Source organism: Lacerta agilis, chromosome 11 (genome assembly GCF_009819535.1).
Source record: "Lacerta agilis isolate rLacAgi1 chromosome 11, rLacAgi1.pri, whole genome shotgun sequence".
Lineage (NCBI taxonomy): Eukaryota > Metazoa > Chordata > Lepidosauria > Squamata > Lacertidae > Lacerta > Lacerta agilis.
The window spans coordinates 35,647,352-35,672,532 of NC_046322.1; the positions used below are offsets into that span (position 1 = coordinate 35,647,352).

The window sequence follows — 25,181 nt, forward strand, 5'->3', positions numbered from 1 at the left end:
CGGCTACAGCTTGCGTCTGCTGTTAAAACCCGGAACCTTTCCTTCTTTCTTTCTTTCTTTTTCTTTTTTTGCTGTTAGCCAGAGATTGTGTTCAGCAATTGGTCTGTTTTTCAATTTGCTGCGTCAGTGGCTGTTTCTGATTGGGTGTAACAGCATTCGTTTTTTAACCCTTATTGTGCTGGGTTTTTTGGCGCTTTGGTAGACGATGATGTCGGTGCTGCACGTTAGTTCCCGTGAAGGTATTATTCATCATTTATTTCTGTTCTATCTCTCTCCCCAAAAAAGCTCAGCAGCTTGGGGGAACCCCCCCAAAAGCAAAGCAACTTTTGTGTGAGACCCCCCAAAAAAGCTCCAAAATTTTGGTCAGCAGCTTCCCCCAAAAAGCTCAACAATTCTGGGCACTTTGCGATAAATAAGTGGGTTTTGGTTTGCAGTTTGGGCACTCAGTCTCTAAAAGGTTTGCCACCACTGTTCTAGGGGTTCTCCCAACCCAAATCCCTTCCAGAGGGATTTGGGGAGGGCACTGTAGTCCCACTGCACTACTGGGAATAGCTGCACTAGCTTTTGCTAGCACAATGATTTAGCTGAACATGGCCCAATGATTTTTCCTATAGTGGTACTTCCATCCTGAAAAAGCTAAATTATTTGCAAAACTGAATTATTAGAATTCTACTCCTCACTCAGAACTAATGTCACCTGAACAATTGGTGAAATACACTTTCTCCATCCACCCTGCCCCACTGCAGTACTCCAAATTTATGGGACAGAAATGGTGGCTTGATGAAGGCTCACTGTTTTGACATGCGTGTCTTATGTTACTGCATCAGAAAGAAGAAAAAGGATGGACTATCTAGTCAAGTATGACCCAAATGTTAGGCTTCACAGACATGAAAATGGGCAATGTAAATCATATAAATCAGCTTCAGTGCTTAATCTTCTCTCAAAAGACTGTTTATCATTTTAAAATGAAACAAAGACATTCCATCTATGATTAAGGCAACTGCTTCAGCCAAGAACGAGTTGTGCCATTAGGCAGTTGAGTCTAGTATGAAGAGAAAGGGGTGGGGACAGGAAGAGAACAGAGAATCAGAAAGACTGTGGCAACATGGAAACATGCCCAAGACTGTGGCAACATGGAAATATGCCACTTATGTGAATGCTTCAAACCCGAACAGTCACTTCTCTGTTTTGTGTGCCAAAGATGGAATACAGCAGAAGTGGACCCAAGTAAGAACTACACTCCTGCAGACTGTTTAAAAGAAGAAGAGATTACGTTTGCCAACTGAGGATTATATCCAACTAAATTCTACTCAGAGTAGATACACTGAAATTAATGAACTGAAGTTGAACATACTAATTTTAATTGGTGTACAATGAGTATGACTAGCACTGAATACTTCTGAACTTTTCTGAAAAATTTACACACAATTTTAATATTTCTGTGGCACTGAGATTCCTGCAAAATATTTAATATTTTTAAATAAATTGGAGAATAGAAATATTTGACTCATACATTTGCAATAAGCTGGGCTTCCAAAATAAGGACCAAGCTTGCATTAGGATCTATTGTTCAGTTTATTTCTTCCTTCTTTCTGATAAAATGCTGTATTTTAATGAAACTCTGCTCAAATAGGAAAAAGAAAATTATGTCCTACAATTTCCCCATTTGCAGACATTGTTCATTCTGCCAGTAGTATAATTACTCCCAAGACTTCTGCACTAAATTATAGTCATGATTGTGCCTCAGCTCTAAATTTTTGGCTGAATAAAGCATTTTCAAACTTTTTTCCAGGTAAATTCGTATCAGGCAAGCAGACTTCATATAAGGCAATTGCTAATTTCAATGGGAATTACTCATGAGTCAGAATTTTGGGACGAGTCTCTTATATGCCACAACTGTCCTTATTTCCTATTACCTGCCCCCTGTTTGGTTTACATTTTCGTATGTTGTCAATGGTGAGTGAGGCTCATTCTAAACTCTTAAGTAGAACAACATATGGGACAATTATATTTTTCTATCATACTCAATCAAAAATGTCAACATGCACTCTCTTTGCTTTTCTATTATGTGACGAGGTCCAGGATGTGGCTATGTTGATTAGTTCTTGGCTGTCTAAAAACAAAATGCCTGTGTGTCACTTATCCAATAACCACCTACGAAGCCATTCTCTGTTAGTGGTTTAAAATACTATTTCACATGTACAAGAAACCACTGGTCTGAGCTTGCCCAAAGTACTGGAGTTCTGTACTACTAATATACACATGACACCAAACTATAACTCTCCTTTCCATCTTAATCCAAATTTGCTACTGATGTCCTGAATCCATGCTTTGTGTCTGTACTGGGCTGGAATGAGAACAATTAAACTGAAGCAGAATCCAAACAATACAGATATGTTTCTGGTCAGTAGAAGGCACTTCAGGAAACAGATGCACAACCCATTTTAGATGGATTTGCTCTCGGGAACATCTCTGCATAGCTGAGGCTGATGTGCCAGTTATGCTTGTTACTGGAGGTGTCAGGTCTGCCCATACTAACATGTGCCTTAGTTACATTAGGGTCAGATTAGTGCAACGTGCTCATGTTCAACAGGCTGCCTTTGAACAGTATTCAGAAATGTGAGCTGTTTCAGAACACTGCAAACTAGCTGCTGAATGTGGCTGGTGACAGGGTTATAGCAGTTATACTGGTGGCCAATACATCCCCAGGCGCTATTCACAGTGCTGGTTATAGTTTGTAAAATGTCATTAACAGTTTGCTTAATTGGCCCATATTTTGAGATCGTTTTTCACAATAATTTTTATTTATTTTTCATTTTTGTCAACATAACATGTATGACATGAACAAGTATTTTACATTCATTTTATCATTTACACATTTGATGTTTACTGTTTTTAGATTCTCACTAATTTCTATTTACACACATATTTCCTATATCTACAATGGCTTCCAATCTTCCTTAGCTGTCTTCATTCATGTTTTACAGTGCTTTGTTTTACTTAAAACGTGAAAAGTTACACTTAACGCACAAAGGAGTTTGTGACATGTATATACATAATTAATTTGCTTGTTTCCCCTTTGTTGATCCAATAAAGTTTATGTATTGGAGAAGTTCAAATGCCAATTGTGATTTATTTCAACTCTACTGCTATGTAATCCATAAATTTCTTCCATTCCCTGTCGAAAATTGCCTCATCTTGTTGTCCGATTTTTCCTGTTAATTTAGCAATTAAGTTTTGAGATGTTCTGTGGCAGCCCTTCTGTTCAGTCAACATCTAATATGCATTTGGTAAGAGGTTCAGAAAGATCCTCCTCAACGGAAAAAGAAACCTTCCACCAGTTTCTTTTTTCATGACCTATGCATTTTACTGTTGCCTGCCTTGAGTGCTCCACATAGTTACACTACCGGTAATTTCTTTTCTAAGCAAGTGTTACTGTACTATAGCTGTAATGCAATCTGGAACCACTGTAACATCACACATTGTGTTGAACAGTCCTAACTGGAACAAGCTGAAAGCTAGCCACTCATGACCCAAATAGACATAATTGAGTGAGGGCCAGGGAGAGGTAAGAAAAGAGACAATGTGATCATGAAACGAGGTGGCACCTTGTTAGGTAAGAGATCCAAGTGTTCCTGAGATATTAAGTGCTCCGGTTCTGAACTCTCCTTGATCTATTACAGCATTGGTGAGGAACCTGCTGACATCCAGATGTTCCTCAACTACAACTCTGCCTACTGACCATGTTGGTTAGGAATGATGGGAACTGAGATGCGAGTACATGGAGAACCACAGCTTCCTTACACCTGTACTTCAAGGGTGTGCATCTGCCTAGAGATCCAACTTGTTTGGATAGATCAGTGTTTCCCAAACTGTTTCCAGCTGTTTTGGGACTATAGTTTCCATCGTCCATCACCTGCTAGCTAGGGATGATGGGAGTTGTAGTCCAAGAACAGCTGGAGACCCAAGTTTGGGAAACACTGGGATAGATCTTTATGCTGAGTGAAAGTGCCTTAGAAGAACTGCCTTCTATAGGTCTCAATCTTAGTTTTGTTTTTTCATTGTTAATAGAACGTCAGCCTTCCTGTGACATCAAAGGCTTCACTTCAGCCTGAATGCAACTTATTTCCCTTTCGATCTATCTATAGATGCAAGATGAAAGCCACAATGTTGTCCTCACACAGAAGGGTATCTAACAGTAAGAACAAATCGGCACACATCCTTAATAAATTTTTAATCAAATATAAATTTTCCATTCAGTTTCAAGGTTCAAAACAAAACAAAAACAAAAGAAAACCCTGAGCTGTCCTACAGTATATGTACTGAGGGGAACAGGACATCAGAGACACTGTATATAGATTGTTATGAAAGGTTATTTCTTGGCAGAAAGATTCTGTGTTAGGATTCTTGCTGGGGTAAATGCATTAATGGTCACACCACAAGGGTTTTCCAACTTAAACATAAAGCTAAAATTGATGCTGCAAGGTAAGGAACATCTTGCTATTTCATCAGTATGAATCAACCAATAAAAACCAAGCTTGGTGGCATGTGTGTCCACAGGAGGGGTGCAGGGAGGGATAGGACCGGTACCCTTGGTGAACCATGCTCTCTGTATTGCTACACAAAAATTGGTATTTAACTCGCATGTGAGTTCGTAACTTGGAAACCACTGCTTTTTGAATTTGAGGTGCTCATGATGAAGTGGGTGAGCATAACCAGTTCACTTTTAACCATAACTGGGCTGAGGTTAAGGCTGAAATTCTATACCCAACTGAGTCAAAGGTCAAGCCCATTTAACTCGGTGAGTATTTAAATTCTAAACAGTTGAGCTGTCAAAAGCCTGCTAATGTAATTAAGAAACAAAAGCTTTAAACTTAGGGGATTTGCATGGTTAAATTGGTTGCAACCACATGCACAAGGAAATTACTGTGGGGGGGGGGGGAACAGGCTCAGGCTCAACATACAGAGGGCTGAACATACACAGGCCTCAGTGAGTTAACATAGTGTGTGTGTGTGTGTGTGTGTGTGTGCAGCATGCCCAAAGTTGATAAGGTAAAAGCTTCACTAAAAGATGAAGTGTACAATTAAGTTAAACCTTGACAGATCTTAAATACAGATTTATTGATGCAGCTCTCCAGGTACTGAATATTGCATTAAATGTGAGTACTGTAAATGGAAAGAGCTGTAAAATCTCAAGTCTTGTTCCTAGAATGGCTAATAAAACTATCTTGCAGGTCCTTTTGTTTTGCATGCATATTGTAATTTACCTCTAGCCTTTAAAAATCATCTATAAAATAAAATCACCCATAGTTTGGAGTCCTTCTGCTGTTATTACAAAAATTAGATCAGAATATGAAATGTTCCTTTCATATCTCCAATTTTCTTAAAAAGATCTCTGGTTTTTCCCATTCTGTTGTTTTCCTCTATTTCTTTGTATTCCTCATTTAAGAAGGCCCTCTTGTCTCTCCTTGCTATATATTTTTTTGAAATCTGCATTCAATTTCCTGTATCTTTCACTATCTCCCTCGCATTTTGCTTGCCTTCTCTCCCCCGCTATTTGTAAGGCTTCATTGGACAGACACTTTGCTTTCTTGCATTTCCTTTTCATTGGGATGGTTTTCGTTGCTGCCTCCTGTATAATGTTACGAGCCTCCATCCATAGTTCTTCAGGCACTCTGTCCACCAAATCTAAATCATTAAACCTTTTCTTCACTTCCCCTGTGTATTCATAAGGGATTTGATTTAGAATGTGTCTAACTGGCCCCGTGGTTTTTCCTACTTTCTTCAGTTTAAGCTGGAATTTTGCTATAAGAAGCTGATGATCTGAGCCACAGTCAGCTCCAGGTCTTGTTTTTGCTGAGTGTATAGAGCTTCTCCATCTTTGGCTGCAGAGAATATAATCATCTGATTTCGATGCTGCCCATCTGGTGATGTCCATGTGTAGAGTCGTCTCTTATATTGTTGGAAAAGAGTGTTTAACTTATATGCAGAATTCATCATGTGAAAGGCAGGACTGGATAAATCCCAAACCGGAATTAAGATTGCCGGAAGAAATATCAACAACCTCAGATATGCTGATGACACAACCTTGATGGCAGAAAGTGAAGACAAAGTGAGCAGAAGAGCCATGCAATCCTTTGCTTACTCAAAATTTATGCACCCACGTACCCATATTCCCTTCCTACATCAGTGCCTGGGCAATGAGGTTGCCTGGAACTTTGCAAGCCTACCCACCACAAAAGACAAGAGAACACAGCATTACTAACTGTGTTATGTGTAATGCTGGTCTTCAGGTCAAACCTTTGGAGCTGTTAAATTTGTTGTTGAAAGCTCCACCCCACCCCACCCCCACCCCCGAGAACAGCTATAAGAGGCACTTTGCAGTGCACAGAAATGATCTCTCCCTTCTCAGTTTTGCTGCCGGTGTTTATATTCACAGCCTGCTTGACAGCAGAAGGTAGCCTTAAAAGTTTATATTCTTTTACTCTGGGTGAGGGGGGTTAGAGTCAACATCACTTGGGTAGGTTCTCTTTCTATTTGCTTGTTATATTTCCTTGTCAAGTGAGAGAGGTTGGAGGTGGCCTAGGGCGTGGTTGGTATACTACATGCAACACTTATGTTTCATAAGAAATGTAACTGGTCTGTAGAAAACACAACCTGAAAAGAGAGACAATGCATGTACTTTTGTATACAAAGAACATATTTAATAAAAACTGTTGTTATTATTATTATTAAAAAGAAAGAATGTAGCCCTAAAAGCAAAGGACAAAGATTCTGTCAACTGCTCCCCATACAACAGAGGTGGCTGGCTAAAGCCTTTAGAAGCCTATAAGTGTATAAACACACTAAATATTTATGTTTCTGTGATTTATTACACTTTGGGTGGGTACACACATTAGTCAAAACTTATTAAATGGTTTGGATTCAATGACATTAAAAGAATCCTGTTCTAGTCCAGTTGAATTTCCTGTAGAATTGGACATCCTACAATCAGAGAGAAGTAGTCATAAACTGAATAAATTCTAAATGTTATCTTAGTCACTGCTGAAACAGCAAGTTGAGAATTGAACAAACTGTACTTCTTACAGGATTATAAATTTCAAAAGTTAGATATTCCAGTTTATGTGTCACTGCTCTAGGCATGGGTAGAAGAACTTCAAAAAGTAAAAGGCATGAACTATTATTTATCCCTGTAAAGCTGCAAAATGTTACCAGTGCTATTTGCAGGTTCAGGAGAGTCTGCTACTATAAGAATGGTTTTAAATCTAAAAACATGAATAAAATAATAACAATTTATAAAGTTTTTTTTTTAAGGTTTAAACTCATCTAGCAATCGGCTAGGACTGAGTGAACATGCTTTAGAAACTGCCTTTGCTACTATGCCTTGTTACAGGGCCCCCCAAGTGTAATCCTAAATTTATCATCTGGAAATCAAGTTAAAAACAAGAAAAATGCTCAAACAGTATCCATCTCTGCTCTCCATCTATATAATTCCTTGCTTTTGGGGAACCACAATGGCTTGTATCCACATATACCTATGGTATGGGAAGACACATTGCTTACTTTCACAAACATGTAAAATGAGTTAATTGACTCTTTAAATGGGGGAAATTAGGTTGAAAAGTAAACATGGTAGCACAACTTGAAAAGGAGCTTCAAATGCAGCAAGTAAAATGAAAACTTTACAGCCCAAAAGGAGACTCTGCGGAACCACCATGACCCTCATTACCACCTTATCCCAAAATTGAGTATTAGCAACTGGACAGTACTTGTTACATGCTATCAGATCCAAAGCTTTTACAGAATAGACACACAGCTGCTTCCTCCAAGATGGCAGGAACCATGATCAACATTCTATGTCAATTTAAACGTGTTTGTGGGAGGCAAAGCTATGGGGTTTTTTTGTTCTTGTTTTTATGATGCATGTTGTGTTTTTATTTTGTAATTTTACATTGTGAACCACCCTGAGATCTTCGAATGAAGGATGGTATGCAAACTTAATAAATTAATAACAATAAAACAAAATGCCTTCTCAATGTGATCCACTTACCACACCCAGAACCCAACTAGTCGCACAGCTAAGTTGGGCAGGGATCCAGAGAGCACGTGGTTGGATCCAAAGCTACACCTATCCTGTCCACATCATCAGGTTGCAAAAAATGACTATCATCCCACAAGACAGAGGGGAATGATGCATTGGACATCTCAGCTGGAAATGCCACAATTAATTGTTTGCTTTGGTTTCCAATATTACATTTTAATTATGTTGAAGGCGGTTTCTGCTTTGCTGATTTGACATTACCTGATTTGAGCTCCTGTGAAAAGCAATGTCTAAGTACTGTAAATAAGAAATAATTTTTTAAACCACATAAAAGTACTGGAAGCAACTGCATAAAACACATTTCCCACATGCAAAGGGAGAAGAGAACCCAGTACTAAATACCGGTAGTTAACAAACTTCACCTAGTCATTTACTAATTTCTTTACTCATAGTTAGTGTGGGAAATTACTGAAGGATTTGTTTTCTAAAAAAGAATTCTAAACCACAGTAAGCCTAGTTTTCCTAAGGATATTCCATTGGTGATTTCTCCACGCACCACAAATATTTTCTCTGAAATTCTGTTTCTTAATTCTGGCTAGACAATACCCATCTCAAACAAAACTGTAACATTTAATTGGCAAAATTATTTCCTTTCTCAAGACTGGCACTAATCACTTGACTTGAAGTTCAGCATTGATTAGGGACTGAGAAAAATCAGTATACCGCTAGAACCATAAAGTCTGCAAGGCTTCAGCAAGAAGGCAGCTTGTGAATCATACATCAGAGACTGACAAAATGAAGTGAAGCAAAGAAACTGGTAGGATTTAAAAAGGTTCTGTTTTTACATATCTAGCAAAGCAGAAATTTCAAAGAACGTTAAACAATAAACTCAAGACATAAACAGAAATGCAAGAAGTGTGCATGCACACAAAAGCTCATACCAAGAAGAAACTCAGTTGGTCTCTAAGGTGCTACTGGAAGGATTTTTTTATTTTATTTTGTTTTGACTATGGCAGACCAACATGGCTACCTACCTGTAACTAGAAATGCATCTGACATTAATAATGCCAGGCTTATTTGAACAGCATGGGGGGGGGAGCCCTGTGAAGCAAACTGGGGGGGATGGGAAACCCATTTCACTGCTCTTTGAGATGTTAATGCAAACATGCCCTTAGTAACTTTGAGCTCAGAACTTCACCAAACCAATGAAAGTGTATTTTCCTTGATGACCCTGAAGAGACCCATTAATAGTTTCAACCAAAATGGGAAAGAAATAAATATTATATCAGCCAGTATAAACAGCAATGAGAAAGATTGACATGTCAATTTTTAGCACTTTTAAACTTGCTGAACCTGTGGTAATTTGCTCAGTTTGAAATTTAATCATTAGCAAGACCTAATCAGGCAGATGCTTTTGATGAATTTTCAAGATATTAGCTCAACAGGCATCATTTTGTAAGATATAGAATTTTAGGCTTAAATGGTGTAACTTCTGTTGTTGTTGCAACAACACACCTTAACTAAAGGGGCACTTCCATGACCTTTTGATCATGCAGTTACTGCCATGAACAGTCAAGCCATGCAGGTCATCCTGTGGGCCACTTAGGGCTCAGGATCTTCTGCTTAAATCTTATTTATTTAACCAGACTATACAATATTTAATAATAAAAAGGCCTCTAGGTGATTTACATGAAATAATCCTAAAAGATTACTGATAACATCTACAGATTTAAAAAAACCCAACACCAAGTAGATATAGTAAGACTACCATATATTGATAAAATCAACAGATGGACAAACTGTGTAGGAAACACAAAATGAGGAGTGTGTTAAGTGTTTATCTTGTCAAATTACATGAAGTAGCCTTAGATTGCAGAACATGAAACTTACTGTGCTGTCAACAAGGAAGATTTGCAATACTTTGCATGTTTTTCTTGCAGTTAATGCAAATAGTCATCAAAAAATAGCACAGGTGTACAACCCGGCTTAGCTCTTTCAAGTTACTTAGCCTATACCTCCTACTGGAATAAAGGGATGCATTCTCTTTCTGAAAGTCCAAAATGTTTTACAATCAGGAAAAAACAACAACATATCTATAACTCAGAACGAGTTGATCATTTGTTTAAAAGTTGCTGATACATCAGAACAAAAGAACATGAAAAAACCTAACTGTGTGGGAAAATGGAAGGACAACAATCCAGTCTGTAGAGTTAAGGGAGGAAGAATACCTGTTTGGTTGACATATGTTATATGTGATGGAAAAACACATGTTATTTTCCTAAGATGTAAATATTACCCTGCCTGATGGTTCAACATTACAATGGCAAATGTTCCTGAACATACAACATGGTTTATACATGCCCAACGTTCTCAATTGCAGTTGGCAGGAACAGGTTGCATTGATCACACCCAGCAGAAATCCAACACAGCAGTGCAGCTTTAACTGTGGAAATTACCTGTTGAAGGGATTAGTCACCGATATCTCTTGCCATAAGGCAGGTTTTGTGTGCTCACAGAGCCAGTCCTATCATTAGACAGAATTGGAACTAATGCCTGTGGGAAGCATGGGGAGTCCCTGAGCTATTCTCCCAAGCCCTCAGGACATTCTCACCTGCCTGAGTCTGTGCTTGTCACTGGCCTAGCCTGCCTTGTCCTCTTGGCCTAGTCACATTCTCTCATTCAACACTGGCAACAGCACTGGGAAAGGCCCCTGGGCAAGTGGATAGATAGAGGTAGCCAGGCAATGCATTCCAGCAAGTGTGCATGTGTTGTTCTACTCCTATAATGTATGCAGGTGCCACTATTGCCACTCTCCCGTTACTCCAGCATTGCGAAGTGTGTTTTTAGTGGGACAGCATGCAGGTATCAGGTCCAGCCATGAGCAAGCTGTGCTGAAGTGTTGGAAGTAGCCTACTGCAAGGTGTCTTGCAATAGCCCCAGCCACTCCCCAATCTCAATTTGGCCCCCTGAGAACTACTTTTGCATATTGAATTCTAATGATGAAGGATACATGCAAGAGCCTTTCTTCTTCTTCTTTACATGTAAACAGCCTCCACTAGAATCTTGTTTATGGCCAGCCAAAACAGTTAGTGTTTGGTAAACTAACAGATAAACAGTGATCATCAATTTTATAATGCTATCCTAGTTTATCAAGTTAGAAGCTTTAATCATGTAGTATTTTGGGGTGGTTCTGAGGAGTCAAAGGAAGCAAGAAGAAGCCTCATATATTTATGGAAATCTGAGACCAGTCTCTTAGATTGTAAGAAAGCCCCATCTCTGTGCTTCCATTTAATGGCTCAGAACTTCCATTTGAAGAAAAAGTCTAGTCAGTTTAGACCAGCGAGCCTATGATAAAAATAGGATCCAACTGACAAAGTATATTGGAGACAAAACCCAAAATTCTGCTTCCTGAGTAGGGGTTCCAAATCCCAGACACCTTGGGTACATCAGAATATAGGGGTATGTCTACGATGTATACACAGTATACATGTACTTTGATAAGTGAACCTAAAGTTACTTTTTCTTAAATTTAGAAGTTACCTATTGCTACACCCTCTAGGTAATGTACAACTTATTACAGAACCTAACAGAACAGCATAATCATATAGCTGATCAGTACAACGTAACATTCTATGCAATAATTTCTTTTTAAAAATTAATGTTCCAAAGCACTCCTTAAGAGAAATGAGAAAAATCTTTGCTGACACTGAAATGACATTAGATGAGCACCAATACAAGTTTCTTTGGAGAGAATGTTACACAGATGGGGGGCCATTACTGAGAAGGCATTCTCTCCTGTTGCCAGCTTTCACACCTCAGAAGGCACTGGCACATGGAGGACAGTCTCTTACAGCAACCTTAAGGCCTGGGTAGATGCATACGCGAAAGAGATGTTCTGCGAGGTACTTGGGCTCAGGTCAGGCAGGGCTTTATAGGGTTAATATAGCACCCTGAATTGGGCCCAGAAAAGAATCAGCAGCCAATGCAGATGGGCAAGGAATAGCAAAATGCAATCAGAGCGCATAGCTCCTGTTAACAGCTTAGCTGCCATATTCTGCACCAGCTGAAGTTTCTGGACTATTCTCAAAGGCAGCCCATGTACAGTGCATTGCAGTCATCGAACTGGAAGGTTACCAGTGGATAGGCCACAGAAGCTCAGATTTTTCCCCCCAGCATAAGCTATTTATTGAAGCTATTTGTACAAATGCAATTTTACAAACGGTACAATACTTGCACCTCACCTTTGTACAATCTAGTCTTCAGTGCTTTATATTGTCCCTCAAATCCCACCTTCATCCTGCCCAAACTTGGCTCCTGCTTGGACATTAAGGTAAGAGGGAACCCTGGTCCTCTGAGAAATGTTCAATACTGGAAGAAGAGATAGCCACCACCTCCAGCAACCAGTCAAGTTTCTGCTAGTGGTGCCAAGGCCACTCAGCACCTGCAATGGTGAGTAGGTTTATTTCTCACCATTTGTGGTCTCCCCAATACTGTATAATGCTTTATTTTTCACCAACAGGAATGGGCAGTAGTAATCAACAAAATATTCTACAACATGTGATTGTGGGTCCCCATTTGATGGACCTGCTTTCGGTCTTCTGCCCTCCGATTTAAAATATCCAGGGATAGACTATCATAATGCAAGGGTACAATTTGCTTGGCTCAAGAGGGAATACAATGTAGTATTCACAAAGAATGGAGGAAAATCACTTTGTAGTTAGGCAATGGTATAAGTAGCAAGAATTATTTCAGGACATTCAGGTCCCTTGCACATTGAATTTAGTACTAACCAAAGTTATTATCTGCCCTGATAATCATACTTTATATTTTCTGTTTAAAAGCTATTCACACAATTACTAATTATGTTATTATTTATTCAGAATACCTATGTTCCATTTTATATTCAAGATAGGCTCTCAAAGCATGCCTAGTTTTACCATTAGGAGACTGGCCATCTTTAAGCTAGTTTGCTTGGCATTTCTTAATGTCTGCATCTCAATTTTTATGTATTTGCTGCAAATGACTAATCAAAATATTAAGTTACAGAACTGTGACCAAAGACATTCAAATGACATGCTACTAAATTCATGAGTTTCCAGCCCTGGGTTATTTTAGAAGATGACTAATTACTTTGTGTAATCACAGAATGTTCGTCAAGGATTAACTATATACAAAGTTTCTAAGCAATTTGTTCATTTGTGACAACTGCAAAATACAAATCTCAAAATTGTTTTCTTTACTCAGTAGTATTGTTTTCTTTGTTAAAAATAGAATCTACTGAAAGGAAAACAAATGCTGAAGTTAAATGAATAAGAATAGCATGGTGATTTGCAGCTGAGGACAACTAAGTATGATTAACAATTTGCCACCAAGACATCCATCAGTGTTTAAATTAAGTTTGTTCTTAAATTAGAGGACTTACTGTTCTGTTAAGCATGCACAAAATATCTAAGTATGAAAATCTCTTAACTTTTTAAAAAGTGTGAATGCTTTTTTAAAAATGCATTTCTTCAAAACCCATTAATAAATCAGAGCATATCACAATAAAGCATGTGGAGACTACACTTAAGCCTGTAGGTCAGGATATTAAAAATGTTAAGGAATCAGGTGCAAATTGCATCAAGATAAAGCAAAGACAGCTAGCAAGAAACTAGTTTTTTGTCTGTGCATGCCAAAGATTCTGTAGTAGATTTTAAATATGATCTTAAGTTATTGTAGCAATATTTTATCTTCTAGATGAGCTCAGCATTCTCAGATGTTCAGGGATATAATACAGCTGTTAGTGAAATATCGGGGTTCAACTGGGCTGCCTGGAATGGCCAACAGAATCAAATTGTCAGCCAAACAGGACATTTATTTAAGCATTGCAAGGCCTGTGCGACACAACCACAACCAGCAAGTAGCTGAGGGGTGGCACCCCAAACATGTTTGAGTATTTATACACTTACAAGTGAAAGGGCAGATATGCCCATATGACAATGCTTCCTTCTACTGGCTTCTTCTGTCTTAAACACAAGGCATAGCAACTTTCTAATCTTTTGCCCCTTCCTTTGTCCTCATCACTTATAACAATAGCTCCTGCTTACATGTTGCTTCTCTCATGCAAACACAACCTTCACATTCCAGCCATCACTTGGCTCAGCCCTTCTCACACTTTTAACAACTGTACCCCATATAGAACATAGGACCACAGATGTATGCAGAAATAGCAACGAACTGCTAAAAAAAATGCAGCATGAGCTACAGCACATACTCCTATCAAGGAGCCCAAGAGAAAACCAGCTATACTGAAGCTCCTTAACTTATGTGCACAAAGTCACCAAAGTGAGGTCTGCTTTCTAAGAGCCAAAGCTGATATAACATTAGCTGTGCCTTTGCAATTAATGTGCATGTTTGTGTGTGTTTCTTGTGGAACTGAATCATAGGGAGGACCTGATGATTATCAGAATTTTCTTAAATGCAAAGGGGAAATATAGCCATTTCCTCCCTGCTGTGTCCTAGGGGAAATCTCCTCCCCTCCCCAGTTGATTTTCTATTGTAAGAATATCAAATAGCACAGAGAACAGAGGGGCATTTTTATAGAACAGAAGAGGGGTTTTTCTCAGCCTTCCAGCTTATCTGCATTAAAACCTGGATGCCAAATGCAAAGACAAGTTATTGCCTCTAGTTTGGCCTTAAAATTCCAGCTTCGCCAATAAAAAAAAAATCTAGCAGAAGACAAACAGATACAGTGGTACCTTGGTTTAAGAACAGCTTAGTTTATGAACAACTTGGATTAAGAACGCTGCAAATCCAGAAGTAGGTGTTTTGGTTTGTGAACTTTGCCTTGGAATAAGAACATGTTTCACTTCCTGTTGAGTGTGTTCCATTTGTAAATTTAGTCCCCTGCTGCTATGGGAAAGCACGTCTTGGTTTAAGAACGCTTTGGTTTAAGAACAGACTTCCAGAACGGATTAAGTTCATAAACCAAGGTACCACTGTAATCTGCTACTTGAGAGGAGCAGGGAACAAAGCCACAGGTAGCTGGTACCCTGCTTCTAATATATAGAAATACAGGTGAAACTCGAAAAAAAATTGAATATTGTGGAAAGGTTCATTTCTTTCAGTAATTCAACTTAAAAGGTTAAATGAATATATGAGATAGACTCATGACATGCAAAGTGAGATATGTCAAGCCTTTATTTGTTATAATTGTGATGATTATGGCGTACAGCTGATGAGAACACCAAATTAACAATTTCAACTTTGGGGTTTTCATCAGCTGCATGCCATAATCATCACAATTATAACAAGCAAAGGCTTGACATATCTCGCTTTGCATGTCATGAGTCTCTCTCATATATTAAACTCCAGTAGCTAATGAAAACAATTGCTTACATAAATGGACTTTTCCACGATATTCTAATTTTTTGAGTTTCACCTGTAGATATACACCTGCAGCCTTAGCACATGCCAGTTTTCAAATCAGAAGCATCTTATGCAGGAAAAAACCACATGCAAAAAGTGACCTTTTAAAAATGATTAATTGGCATCTTGCTTTATAGATATTTCATTGCCTCTTAATCCGATAAATTTAATATATTTTCTGATCATACTTTAAGTGTTAGTCTAGGACCTGGGAGACCAGGGTTCAAATCCCCCACTCAGCCATGAAGCTCACTGGGTGATCTTGGGTCAGTCACTCATTCTCAGCCTAACCTACCTCACAGGGTTGTTGTGAGGATAAAATGGGGGGGGGCTCTGTGCACTACGTTGGGCTCTTTAGAGGAAAGGCGAGCTCTAAATGCAATTAAATACACACTAACACGAATTGTAATTTACTGAATAGCCATGACAAGTGAACTCAGTATTATTTTTATTTTTATTTATTACCCACCCTTTACTTTAAGTTCCCAGGGCAGATTACAGCATTAAAACATTAAACATAATTTAAAACAATCCGTGCCAGTACTGGCATGCACCTTTATCCTGCAGAAATCCATTGCCGTTACTTAAGTACGCTCTAATAATAAATCAAATCTGGCACAAAAATTTTGTATTTAGTGGATGTCACACAAAACTGGAATACTCAGCAGGACAGACCTCAAGGAGTTATCGTATTGAGATATAATATTAAACTGTCTAGGAGCACCTACTGCAAGAGCAATGCAAGAGTTCAAATACTGTAATTAGAAATCTAGAACAGTTTCTTTTCACGCACTTTTAAGTACCCACTTTATTACTAATCTGCAACACTAGTTAGGCAGACTAAAGTACACAAAAATGTAACACAAAACATGTTTACTTCTACAGAATACTGTGCTGTGAACACAGGACCACTAATCCCTTTCTGCAATGACTAGACTACAGGTTCAAAAGTTCTGTCAATATTAAAAGGTAACCAAGCAGACTTTGAAGGACTGTCAATTGAAAACAGAAACACATACCTTCACAAAATTTCTGGAAAAACTCAGAGAGGAGAGAGAGATGTGACTTGCCTTGGAAATACTTATAGAGCAGAAAGAATGGTTATGCATTTGTTGTTGTTGTTGTTGTTGTTGTTGTTGTTAAGACAAAAAGTATGAACTAGCTAAGAAAAATTTTGTTTGATAAGCAAAGATAGCACTAAAGACACAAACGACCACAAATCAGTAAATACTAGATGGCTTGAGGTGTTTTCCTCTCAGGTGTGGCAAAAGATGTACAGTACTTGTATACATCTAAATGTTTCCTACAACCACATTTGCCTTGAACTTCCTTATTTTCTCCCTACTGCTTAAAATGTTGCTATTGTAATCATTTTGCTGCCTTCCAATCTTAAAGTCCGCTTTAGACACACCGATTCTCTCGATCATTTTCCGTCCAATAAAAATCTGTCTATTTCTGCAGTACATTTTTACTGCAATACATCATCTAAGGAAGACCAAAACAAAATGTCACATGGATCAATGAACTTCAAAAAGGTTTGACATTTCAAGCTAATGCCATCCAAAATCCTTTCAAAACTTGTCTATCTCCAATAGTCATTAGCTTTCCATCATCTCTTTGCCAGTTCGAGGAAATGTAAACCTAGTGATTAGCTGGAATAGAACTACCCTCTCTAGCACCACAGTGAAACCTTTATATCCCACAGTTTCTCTGGGGAAAACTTGAGGTGCCTTAAATGGTTCTCCCACTTGCTATTTATTCTGCTCAGGGTCATTGCGAGCTTAGGCTGAGACAGAGAGGCCACCCAAAAGGTCATCTGAGCTACATGCTTACATAGAGACCTAGGGCTCCCCAGTTCTAGCTCAACTCTAATCACTACACCATGCTTTTATTATTAGGAGTGTACCATAAGGGTTTTAGCCTCATTCCAGGCCAATTAGGTCCCTGGCCCCCTCTGCCCAGTGGTATGTGGGCCAATGAGAAGCAAATAGGAACAGATTGGCCTACACCATGATCTCTGCTTGGGCCTGCAGGAGAATACTATGGGTCACAATGGGAGACGGAGGAGGCAGAAGCCTTTACAAGACTTCCCCATTCTGGAGTTCAAGGACATTTTGTCCCACGGGATTCTCACCTGCCCACCCTCAGGTTAGAGCCTTCACCGTGCAATTTGGATAGCTGGTTGACAGGGCCGGAAATGATTTTTCTCTCCCAACCTGACTGGCCTGTGATTGGGTTTTCCCCCCCACCTTTCCCTCAGTAAAAATTATGGATTTCTTTGTTAGGTGAAAGACTTTGTATAGGGGGAAAAATAGCATTGGGCTGGATCAACATAGTAAAAGGGGAGCCCTTAAGGAGCCTGAGGGGGAATTGACCATGGAACCTCCAAGCTCGGGTTGGGGTCTCTGCCTGGCTGAAATTCTCACCCCAGTTGCCCAGTAAGACCTTGCCAGCTTGGCTTGCGCCACAACAAGGTTCACCATGGGCTGATTCCCATGGAATGGGTTTGTCTCAGTCCAACCCAGTGGATTCTATTCCACCAGCATTGAGTAGTTGAATGATGAACTGATCATGGCCCTACAGCCATGCCAACCACTATCTTGCCAGCTGCCAGTCAATGAAATTTGGCCTAATTTCATTTGCTGCCCTTCACATCATGCACTACCAGAGGAAGATAAAAACACTATCCAGATATTTGGGACTCACTCTGAAAAAGCAAAGTATTGGAACTTTAAAGCAGAAAGACCATTTGAGCAAACATTTTGTCTATGCAACCACAAGAACCACAAGTACTTCTGAGACAAGAGTCTGGAGACAGATTCCTATCTGACCAATAGGTAAGTAGTTGCAGTTCAAGGCGGGTGATGAATAAAGATTCAGGCCAATTATACAGCCTTGAGAGGCTAATTCACCCTTAATACTGGTAGATAACCCTTTTAAGCACCCAGAGTTTGGAACTCTTTAACAGTTGATTTAATGTTTGCATTCTGTAATTTATATTAGTTTACAGAGAACCATATCCCAAAGAATGAGTGTCCACAGGAGGGAACACACACAACTCCATTGATTTCACAGGCCTTCTCCAATGCCTGCAATCTGAAAACCACATTTATTTTTGCAGGATGGGATGACATTTTTATTATGCCATTAACAGCATTCAGGAGGAATTTAAAAACATTCATGTTCACCCAGGCATTCAATATACTGTACTATTCTGTTCCTGGCAGCCTTGAAATTATTAGCTGCACTAATGTGACTATTTTCATATTTTCTTGTGTTTAAAATGTTTTATTTATATGTCTTGTTTATTTGTTGTTTGTAGGTGGCGCTGTGGTCTAAACCACAGAGCCTAGGGCTTGCCGATCAGAAGGTCAGTGGTTCGAATCCCCGCGATGGGGTGAGCTCCTGTTGCTCGGTCCCTGCTCCTGCCAACCTAGCAGTTCAAAAGCATGTCAAAGTGCAAGTAGATAAATAGGTACCGCTCCACATGACCCGGAAGCTGTACGCCGGCTCCCTCAGCCAGTAAAGCGAGATGAGCGCAGCAACCCCAGAGTCGTCCATGACTAGACCAGAGCTGTCAACCTTCCTTTTTTTGCATTGGGAAATGGACATAGCTGTCAACTTTCCCTTTTTTTGCAATGGCAAACAGCCCTGGAATAAGGGAATTTCCCGCAAAAAAAGGGAAAGTTGACAGCTATGGACTGGACCTAAGTCAGGGGTACCTTTACCTTTAGAGGTCCTCTGGCTGGGTCGAGACGACATGGGCTCGGGGGGCCAACTCCCATCTGTTGCGGGGGTGCAATTAGTGCCAGCGCCTTCTGTCAGGAGTTTGGGTGTAACCTTTGACGCCTCACTTTCTATGGAGGCGCAGGTTACAGCCACAGTAAAGGTGGCATTTTTCCATCTCCGGCGTATTAGGCAGTTGGCCCCATACCTCTCTCGCCCTGATCTGGCCACAGTGATCCATGTGACGGTCACCTCCACACTTGATTATTGTAACTCGCTCTACGCGGGGCTGCCCCTGAAGCTCACCCAGAAACTCCAGCGGGTGCAGAATGCCGTGGCGAGGCTCCTCACGGGGTCTTTGCCGCGGGACCACATTCATCCAGTGCTTTACCAGCTGCACTGGCTCCCGGTGGAGTACAGGGTCGGGTTTAAGGTGCTGGTTTTGACCTTTAAAGCCCTATGCGGCTTAGGACCCTCATACCTAAGGGACTGCCCTTCCTGGTATGTCCCGGGTAGGACCTTAAGGTCCTCAAATAATAATTTGTTAGAGGTCCCGAGCCACAAGGATGCTAGGTTGGCTTCAACTAGGGCCAGGGCCTTCTCAGTACTGGCCCCGACTTGGTGGAACAGTCTGGCACAAGAGACCAGGGCCCTGCGGGATTTGGCATCTTTCTGCAGGGCCTGCAAGACGGAGCTGTTCCACCTAGCCTTTGGGTTGGTTTCAGTTTAACCCTGATGTTTCGTTCTTTTGGTGTGATTGGTGGGCTACTTAAAAATGAGGCTGCAGTTTAGATTTAATTTTAAATTGTATTTTAATCTCTATTTTAATGAATTGTTTTATGTGTTTGTTGTGATTGTATTGGTGTTAGCCACCCTGAAACCGGTTTGGCGGGGAAGGGCGGGGTATAAATAAAAATTTATTATTATTATTATATTATTATACATGACAACAACAACAACGAGTAGTAATCCTTTCTGAAGGGATGAGAGCTGCCACATTACAGGCAAATAAGTAGAGGGATTTTGTGCAACGAGGCTTCCAAGTTTGCTTGTTTTTCATTTTTAAACCCACAAGGGATAGTTTACCCTCTCTGTGACTTTGTGTGCACTTTTCATTATTGTGACATAAAACACAGAGGTGTAGTAAGTTCACTACAAAAGTTCAGAAGCATAGTTGTGCTCAATATTTGAGTGAAAAACATTGAGGCTTTTTTCTGTTCAAAATTGCCAGAGTTTTGGAAAGGATAAAGCTTAACAGGACAGAAGCAAGACCTGGACATCCTGCATTGAAAGGAGGTCCCAAGCATTTCACTAGGAGTGAACAGATCAGACTATTTCCCGCCTATATCAAATTTGCATGTTCATTTGTAAGTTTCATTTATAATTTGGTTGCCTTGTTCCTGTTTCTAAATTAAGTCTGAGGTTGTTTTTTTAACAGAAACATTATTTAAGCCATTTTAAATAGCATTTTATAATAAAACACATATTTTCTCTCATTGTAATCATTTAAAAAATATTTTGACCTAAAATAGATATTGTGCATTTTCCTACATTTTTGAACCAAGAATAGTATAACAAAAAATGAAGAAGTGTGAATTCTGAAGGATAATGGTGTTCTGGTTCACAAATTAGTTCAGGAGGTCAGTATGCACCTGCACCAGTGTTGACAGATAACAAATTTCTCATACTTAAGATACTGTTAGGTACATTATTTTCATTGCCTACATTAATATAAGATGTTATTTTAGAGGAGAACTATCAAAACATGAACCACTGCTGCCATGATTTCTTTTATAGTTGAATACCCCACAAAAATCATATCCATTTTGATTCATACATACTCTTCCAACCAGTTAACTCATACATACTCTTCCAACCAGTTAACATTTGTGTTGACGCTTAACACACTTTCAAGTAATCCACTTAATGTTATTAGAGTGAGGAGCAAATGCCATTAAGAGTGTGAATTATTAAAGCTTAGTGCAACTACTAAGAAAGGATGACCCACTTACCAGAGCATGCATGTTCTACACTTCCACTCGGCGTCTAGGACTTCAGCAGTAAATAAACACTGAGAACAGAACGGAAATAGCAAAGGCTAAAAGTTGAGGGCAAAGTTCCAGCATCAGTGTTTGGAAAGATTAGTGTCAATGCCTTTAGAACGCAACAGCCACATCCAAATATCTTAACGGAAACAAAAAATACTGCAGAAAAGATGATCACAGAAGGAACAAGATTACAGATGTGCAACACAATAGTAGCAATATACATATGCAAAAAAGGGGAAGTGAAGGTATGCGAACACAGCTTCCTCTGCCACAGTAATTTTCACAATGTGGTTTTGTCTTTTCAGCAACAGGAACTGCTACAGCAGAAACAGTCAAAACCAATTGTTCACAGAGTTCTTGCTTTCCAAATGCACAAAACTTCTTTTTAGATTAGGCCCTACAGTCCAATTGCTCCCATTGAGCAACTTTCTTATTTATTTATTACAGCCACTGAAAACAGAGAATCCCCAGACTAGGAAATTTAAATTCATATACCGATAGGAGGGGGAAACACTTTAAATTCATAATTTTGATGCTTTCTTCTGTAGTCAGAACCGTGATATGGGCAATATAAATAGATCAATCAAAAGAGATATGGAGGTCAGGAGGAACAATGCTTTAATTCACAATGGTTGCAATGTGTTGAGAGCTGAAAGCATCAATATACAGGGAAAGACAGATAAAAGCCAGAAGTTTAATAAATAATAATAATAATAATAATAATAAGCTGGAGTGAAAAACAAAAATGAAAGTCCTAAAAAGACTGCATAATTATAGTAGTATCTAAAGGACCAAGAAAGTATTAAATGTTAAAGTCTTGAGACTGTGGTGAAAGGCCAATAAGGAGATGGTAAGAGGAACCTCCTTAGACATGAAGCTGCAAAGTTTGGGTGTGGCCATAGAGAAGGCCTTGTCTCTTGTCCCAACTAAATATATGACTTGAAACTGACAAGGGCCTTTGCATGGGTGTACCCAGGGGGGGGGCAGGCGGGGGCATCTGCCCCCCCCAGAAGCCAGCTGCTCCCCCCCCCTGAAGCAAAAATGATTGGCGCTGGGCAAGAGGAGCCGCAGCCCGGGCTGCCCGGCGCGTCCATTTAGGCGGGAGGAGAGGAGTGGAGAAGAAGGGGAGGCAGTGGAGAAGGAGGAGGCTGCTGTTCCCGCCACATGAGTTCCCCCCTTGCCCAAGGCAGCTCCTGACCCGAAAGCGAAGGAGGAGTGCCTGTCGCGTGCGCACAGCGGCGGGCTGCGGCGGCTCTGCTCACTGTGCTGCCGCCGCTGCGTCAGGCTTCGCTCTTCCCTCTCGCGCCTCCCTCAGCCTCCCTCCCTCCCCGCCAGGCCGTCTCTCTCTCGCCGTTGCCCCTCCATCGGGTGCCTGCGTGCCTTCGCCCCTTCCCCTTCTCGCCCTTTTCCTCTCCCCTCGCTCCTCATATTCCCTTCCTTTCGCGCTGCCGGTCTCCTTCAGCCTCCTCCTGATTCTCGTTCGCTTTCTGTCCCTTTCCCTTCCTCCTTTCCTGCTTCTCTTTGCATCCTTTCCATTTCTTCCACCCCAGCCCCAGATATCCTTCAGCCTTCTCCACTCCACCCTTCATACTTTACCTCCTTTCTTGCGCCATTGCCATTTTCCTCACTCAACTTTTCTTTTCTCCCCTCCCCTCATTCCTTCGTCGCTTTCTTGCCTTTTATTGTCTTCAGCCTGTCGTCTGCTGCCCCTTCATTCCCTTTTCCCTTCCCCTTGGCCCCCAGGCAGAGACCCAGAGAGGGGACCCAGTCAATGACACTTCCCTTGGCTACTGCTTTCTGAAAGCAGTAAGGAAGCTTTCTTTGGTGAAAACTGGGGTGGTGGTGACAATCAATGGGGCTTGTGCATTTCATGGAATTGTAGAGTTGGTCCAAGTACCCCCCTGCAACGAAGAAATCTTTTATCCAGCATGGGGCTCAAGCCCACAAGCCTGAGATTGAAAGTCTCCTACTCTACCAGCTGAACTGTTCCCCTGAGGGCTAGTGCAGGACATTTTGCTGCCTGAGGCCAAGGATGAGAGTTCACCCTTCCCATCCTATGCATTTAGTAATTTGTTAGGTTTCTATCTCATTTCCCCCCATACATTTCTCTTTCCCCAATTATCTGTGCAACAGGCCTATAGAAAAGGTTAGGCCATGGGTAGGCAAACTAAGGCCCAGGGGCTGGATCTGGCCCAATCGCCTTTAAATCTGGCCCACGGACGGTCCGGGAATCAGCGTGTTTTTACATGAGTAGAATGTGTCCTTTTATTTAAAATGCATCTCTATGTTATTTGGGGGGTCTGCTTGTTGTTTTTACATGAGTAGAATGTGTGTTTTTATTTAAAATGCAACTCTGGGTTATTTGTGGGGCATAGGAATTAGTTGATTTTTTTTTCCAAAATATAGTCTGGCCCCCCACAAGGTCTGAGGGACAGTTTGTTGCTGAAAAGGTTTGCTGACCCCTGGGTTAGGCTAAGAGACTGGGTCTATGAGTGGCTTTGAACACTGCTCATCTTGATCCTCTAACCACTAGACCACACTACAGAGGCCCACCAGACTGGCAGATGAAACTTCACTGCTAACAAAACAGAGTCCATCGCTGCAACAGGTTGGCCTAGTGGGCACAGGGCAGGCTGCACGGCACTCACAGCTCTGTGGAGCAGGCAGGGAAGGAGCATCACTGCTTATTTCACAGTTGAGTATGGCAATGCTCTATGTGCCAAATAAATAAGCTTTTACTCATCCATCCTTTTCCTTCTAAAGACCTTTTTATCTCCCCAGGCTTTATTAACCTCTGCCTAACCCCCTGCACATAGGTCATTTTCAGTACTGCCTATTACAGTTTTTAAAGTAATTTGTATTAGTTCTTATAAACTGTCTTGGGAATTTTGAATGTAAGGGCAGGTGCATAAATATTTTAAATACAGTGGTACCTCTACTTACGGACACAATCCATTCCGGGGTGCTGTTTGCACCCCGAAAAGTCTGTAAGTAGAGTACTGCTTCTGTGCGTGCACATGACGCAATGGAGTGCTCCTGCGCATGCGCGAAGTATGCAGAACGATGGGGGGGGGTGCCAGAAGGTGGTCTCGCCTAGGGCGCAAAAAAAACCAACTTCCATCAGCCCCAGCCAGTGTGGCCAGTGATTAGGGATGATGGGAGCTGGAGTCCAACAACATATGGGGGATGCAGCTCTGCATGGCTGAGAGCAGGAAGAGGGCTGGGCGGAGCTGGCTCAGCGCCATTTGCAGCAGCCGCCCATGCCCGAGCCTGCTGCTAGCTGTTTCAGGTAATCTGTGTGTTTTTTCTTTATTTTTTTAAATAATGGATGTGGATGGGGTCTGGATTGAAACAAAAGTTTTGAACAAGTTTTCTTCAAACCCAAGAAAAATGATATTAGTATAAGACATGTAACTAGAATAAAAATTAAAAAAAATCAAGCAAATCATTGCAATAACTACTGTAATAAAGCACTGCTATAATTATATATAATTTTCTTAAAATTTTGGTTCCATTCACCTTTTCCGTGCTGAAATGTCACAACCTGAACAACCATGGCTTGCGCCCCCCCCCCCAGTTTTGATCCTGGGTACGCCCCTGGGCCTTTGCAGAGCTCTGTTTAGGTATTCATTTAATTACATGTAAACGTAAGAGGGGGGCAGGGAAAAGCTGCCAAACCCCATCTCCTTTATCCCATTTACAGCTCTCCATGAGTTTGGGCAAGAAGGAAATGGTGAAGCTCTATTCAGGGAAGCTCCTTTTGATAAGTTCCCCCCATTTCCCCCACCTTAATCTTGGCACTAGTTATAAACCTCTAATTAGCACAGTGCAGAAAGAAGGGGAAGGTAATGTGCTTCCATACACTCTGCTCCCCCTCCTCACTTGAAAACTGGAACATGAGTCTATATAGCTGGCAGATTGGGCCATCTGGAAGCGCCTCGAGTCTCCCCTATTTCCCT

The 25,181-nt window shown here is 40.6% G+C and overlaps 1 protein-coding gene across 2 annotated transcripts in view; it reads right to left on the reverse strand.

The window, feature by feature from the left end:
- The window catches only part of MCTP1 (multiple C2 and transmembrane domain containing 1), a 170,493-nt gene that overhangs the window by 130,045 nt on the left and 15,267 nt on the right, over nt 1-25,181 (reverse strand). Inside the window, exon 1 of one of the 2 annotated variants that reach the window (XM_033163776.1) lies at nt 21,187-21,213. The exons of the other annotated variant lie outside the window; for it this stretch is intronic. Within the exon in view, the coding sequence (XP_033019667.1) occupies nt 21,187-21,198 (12 nt within the window). The 5' untranslated portion in view covers nt 21,199-21,213. Of the gene's footprint in view, nt 1-21,186; nt 21,214-25,181 lie in introns of those variants that run through there. 2 annotated transcript variants of the gene reach the window in all.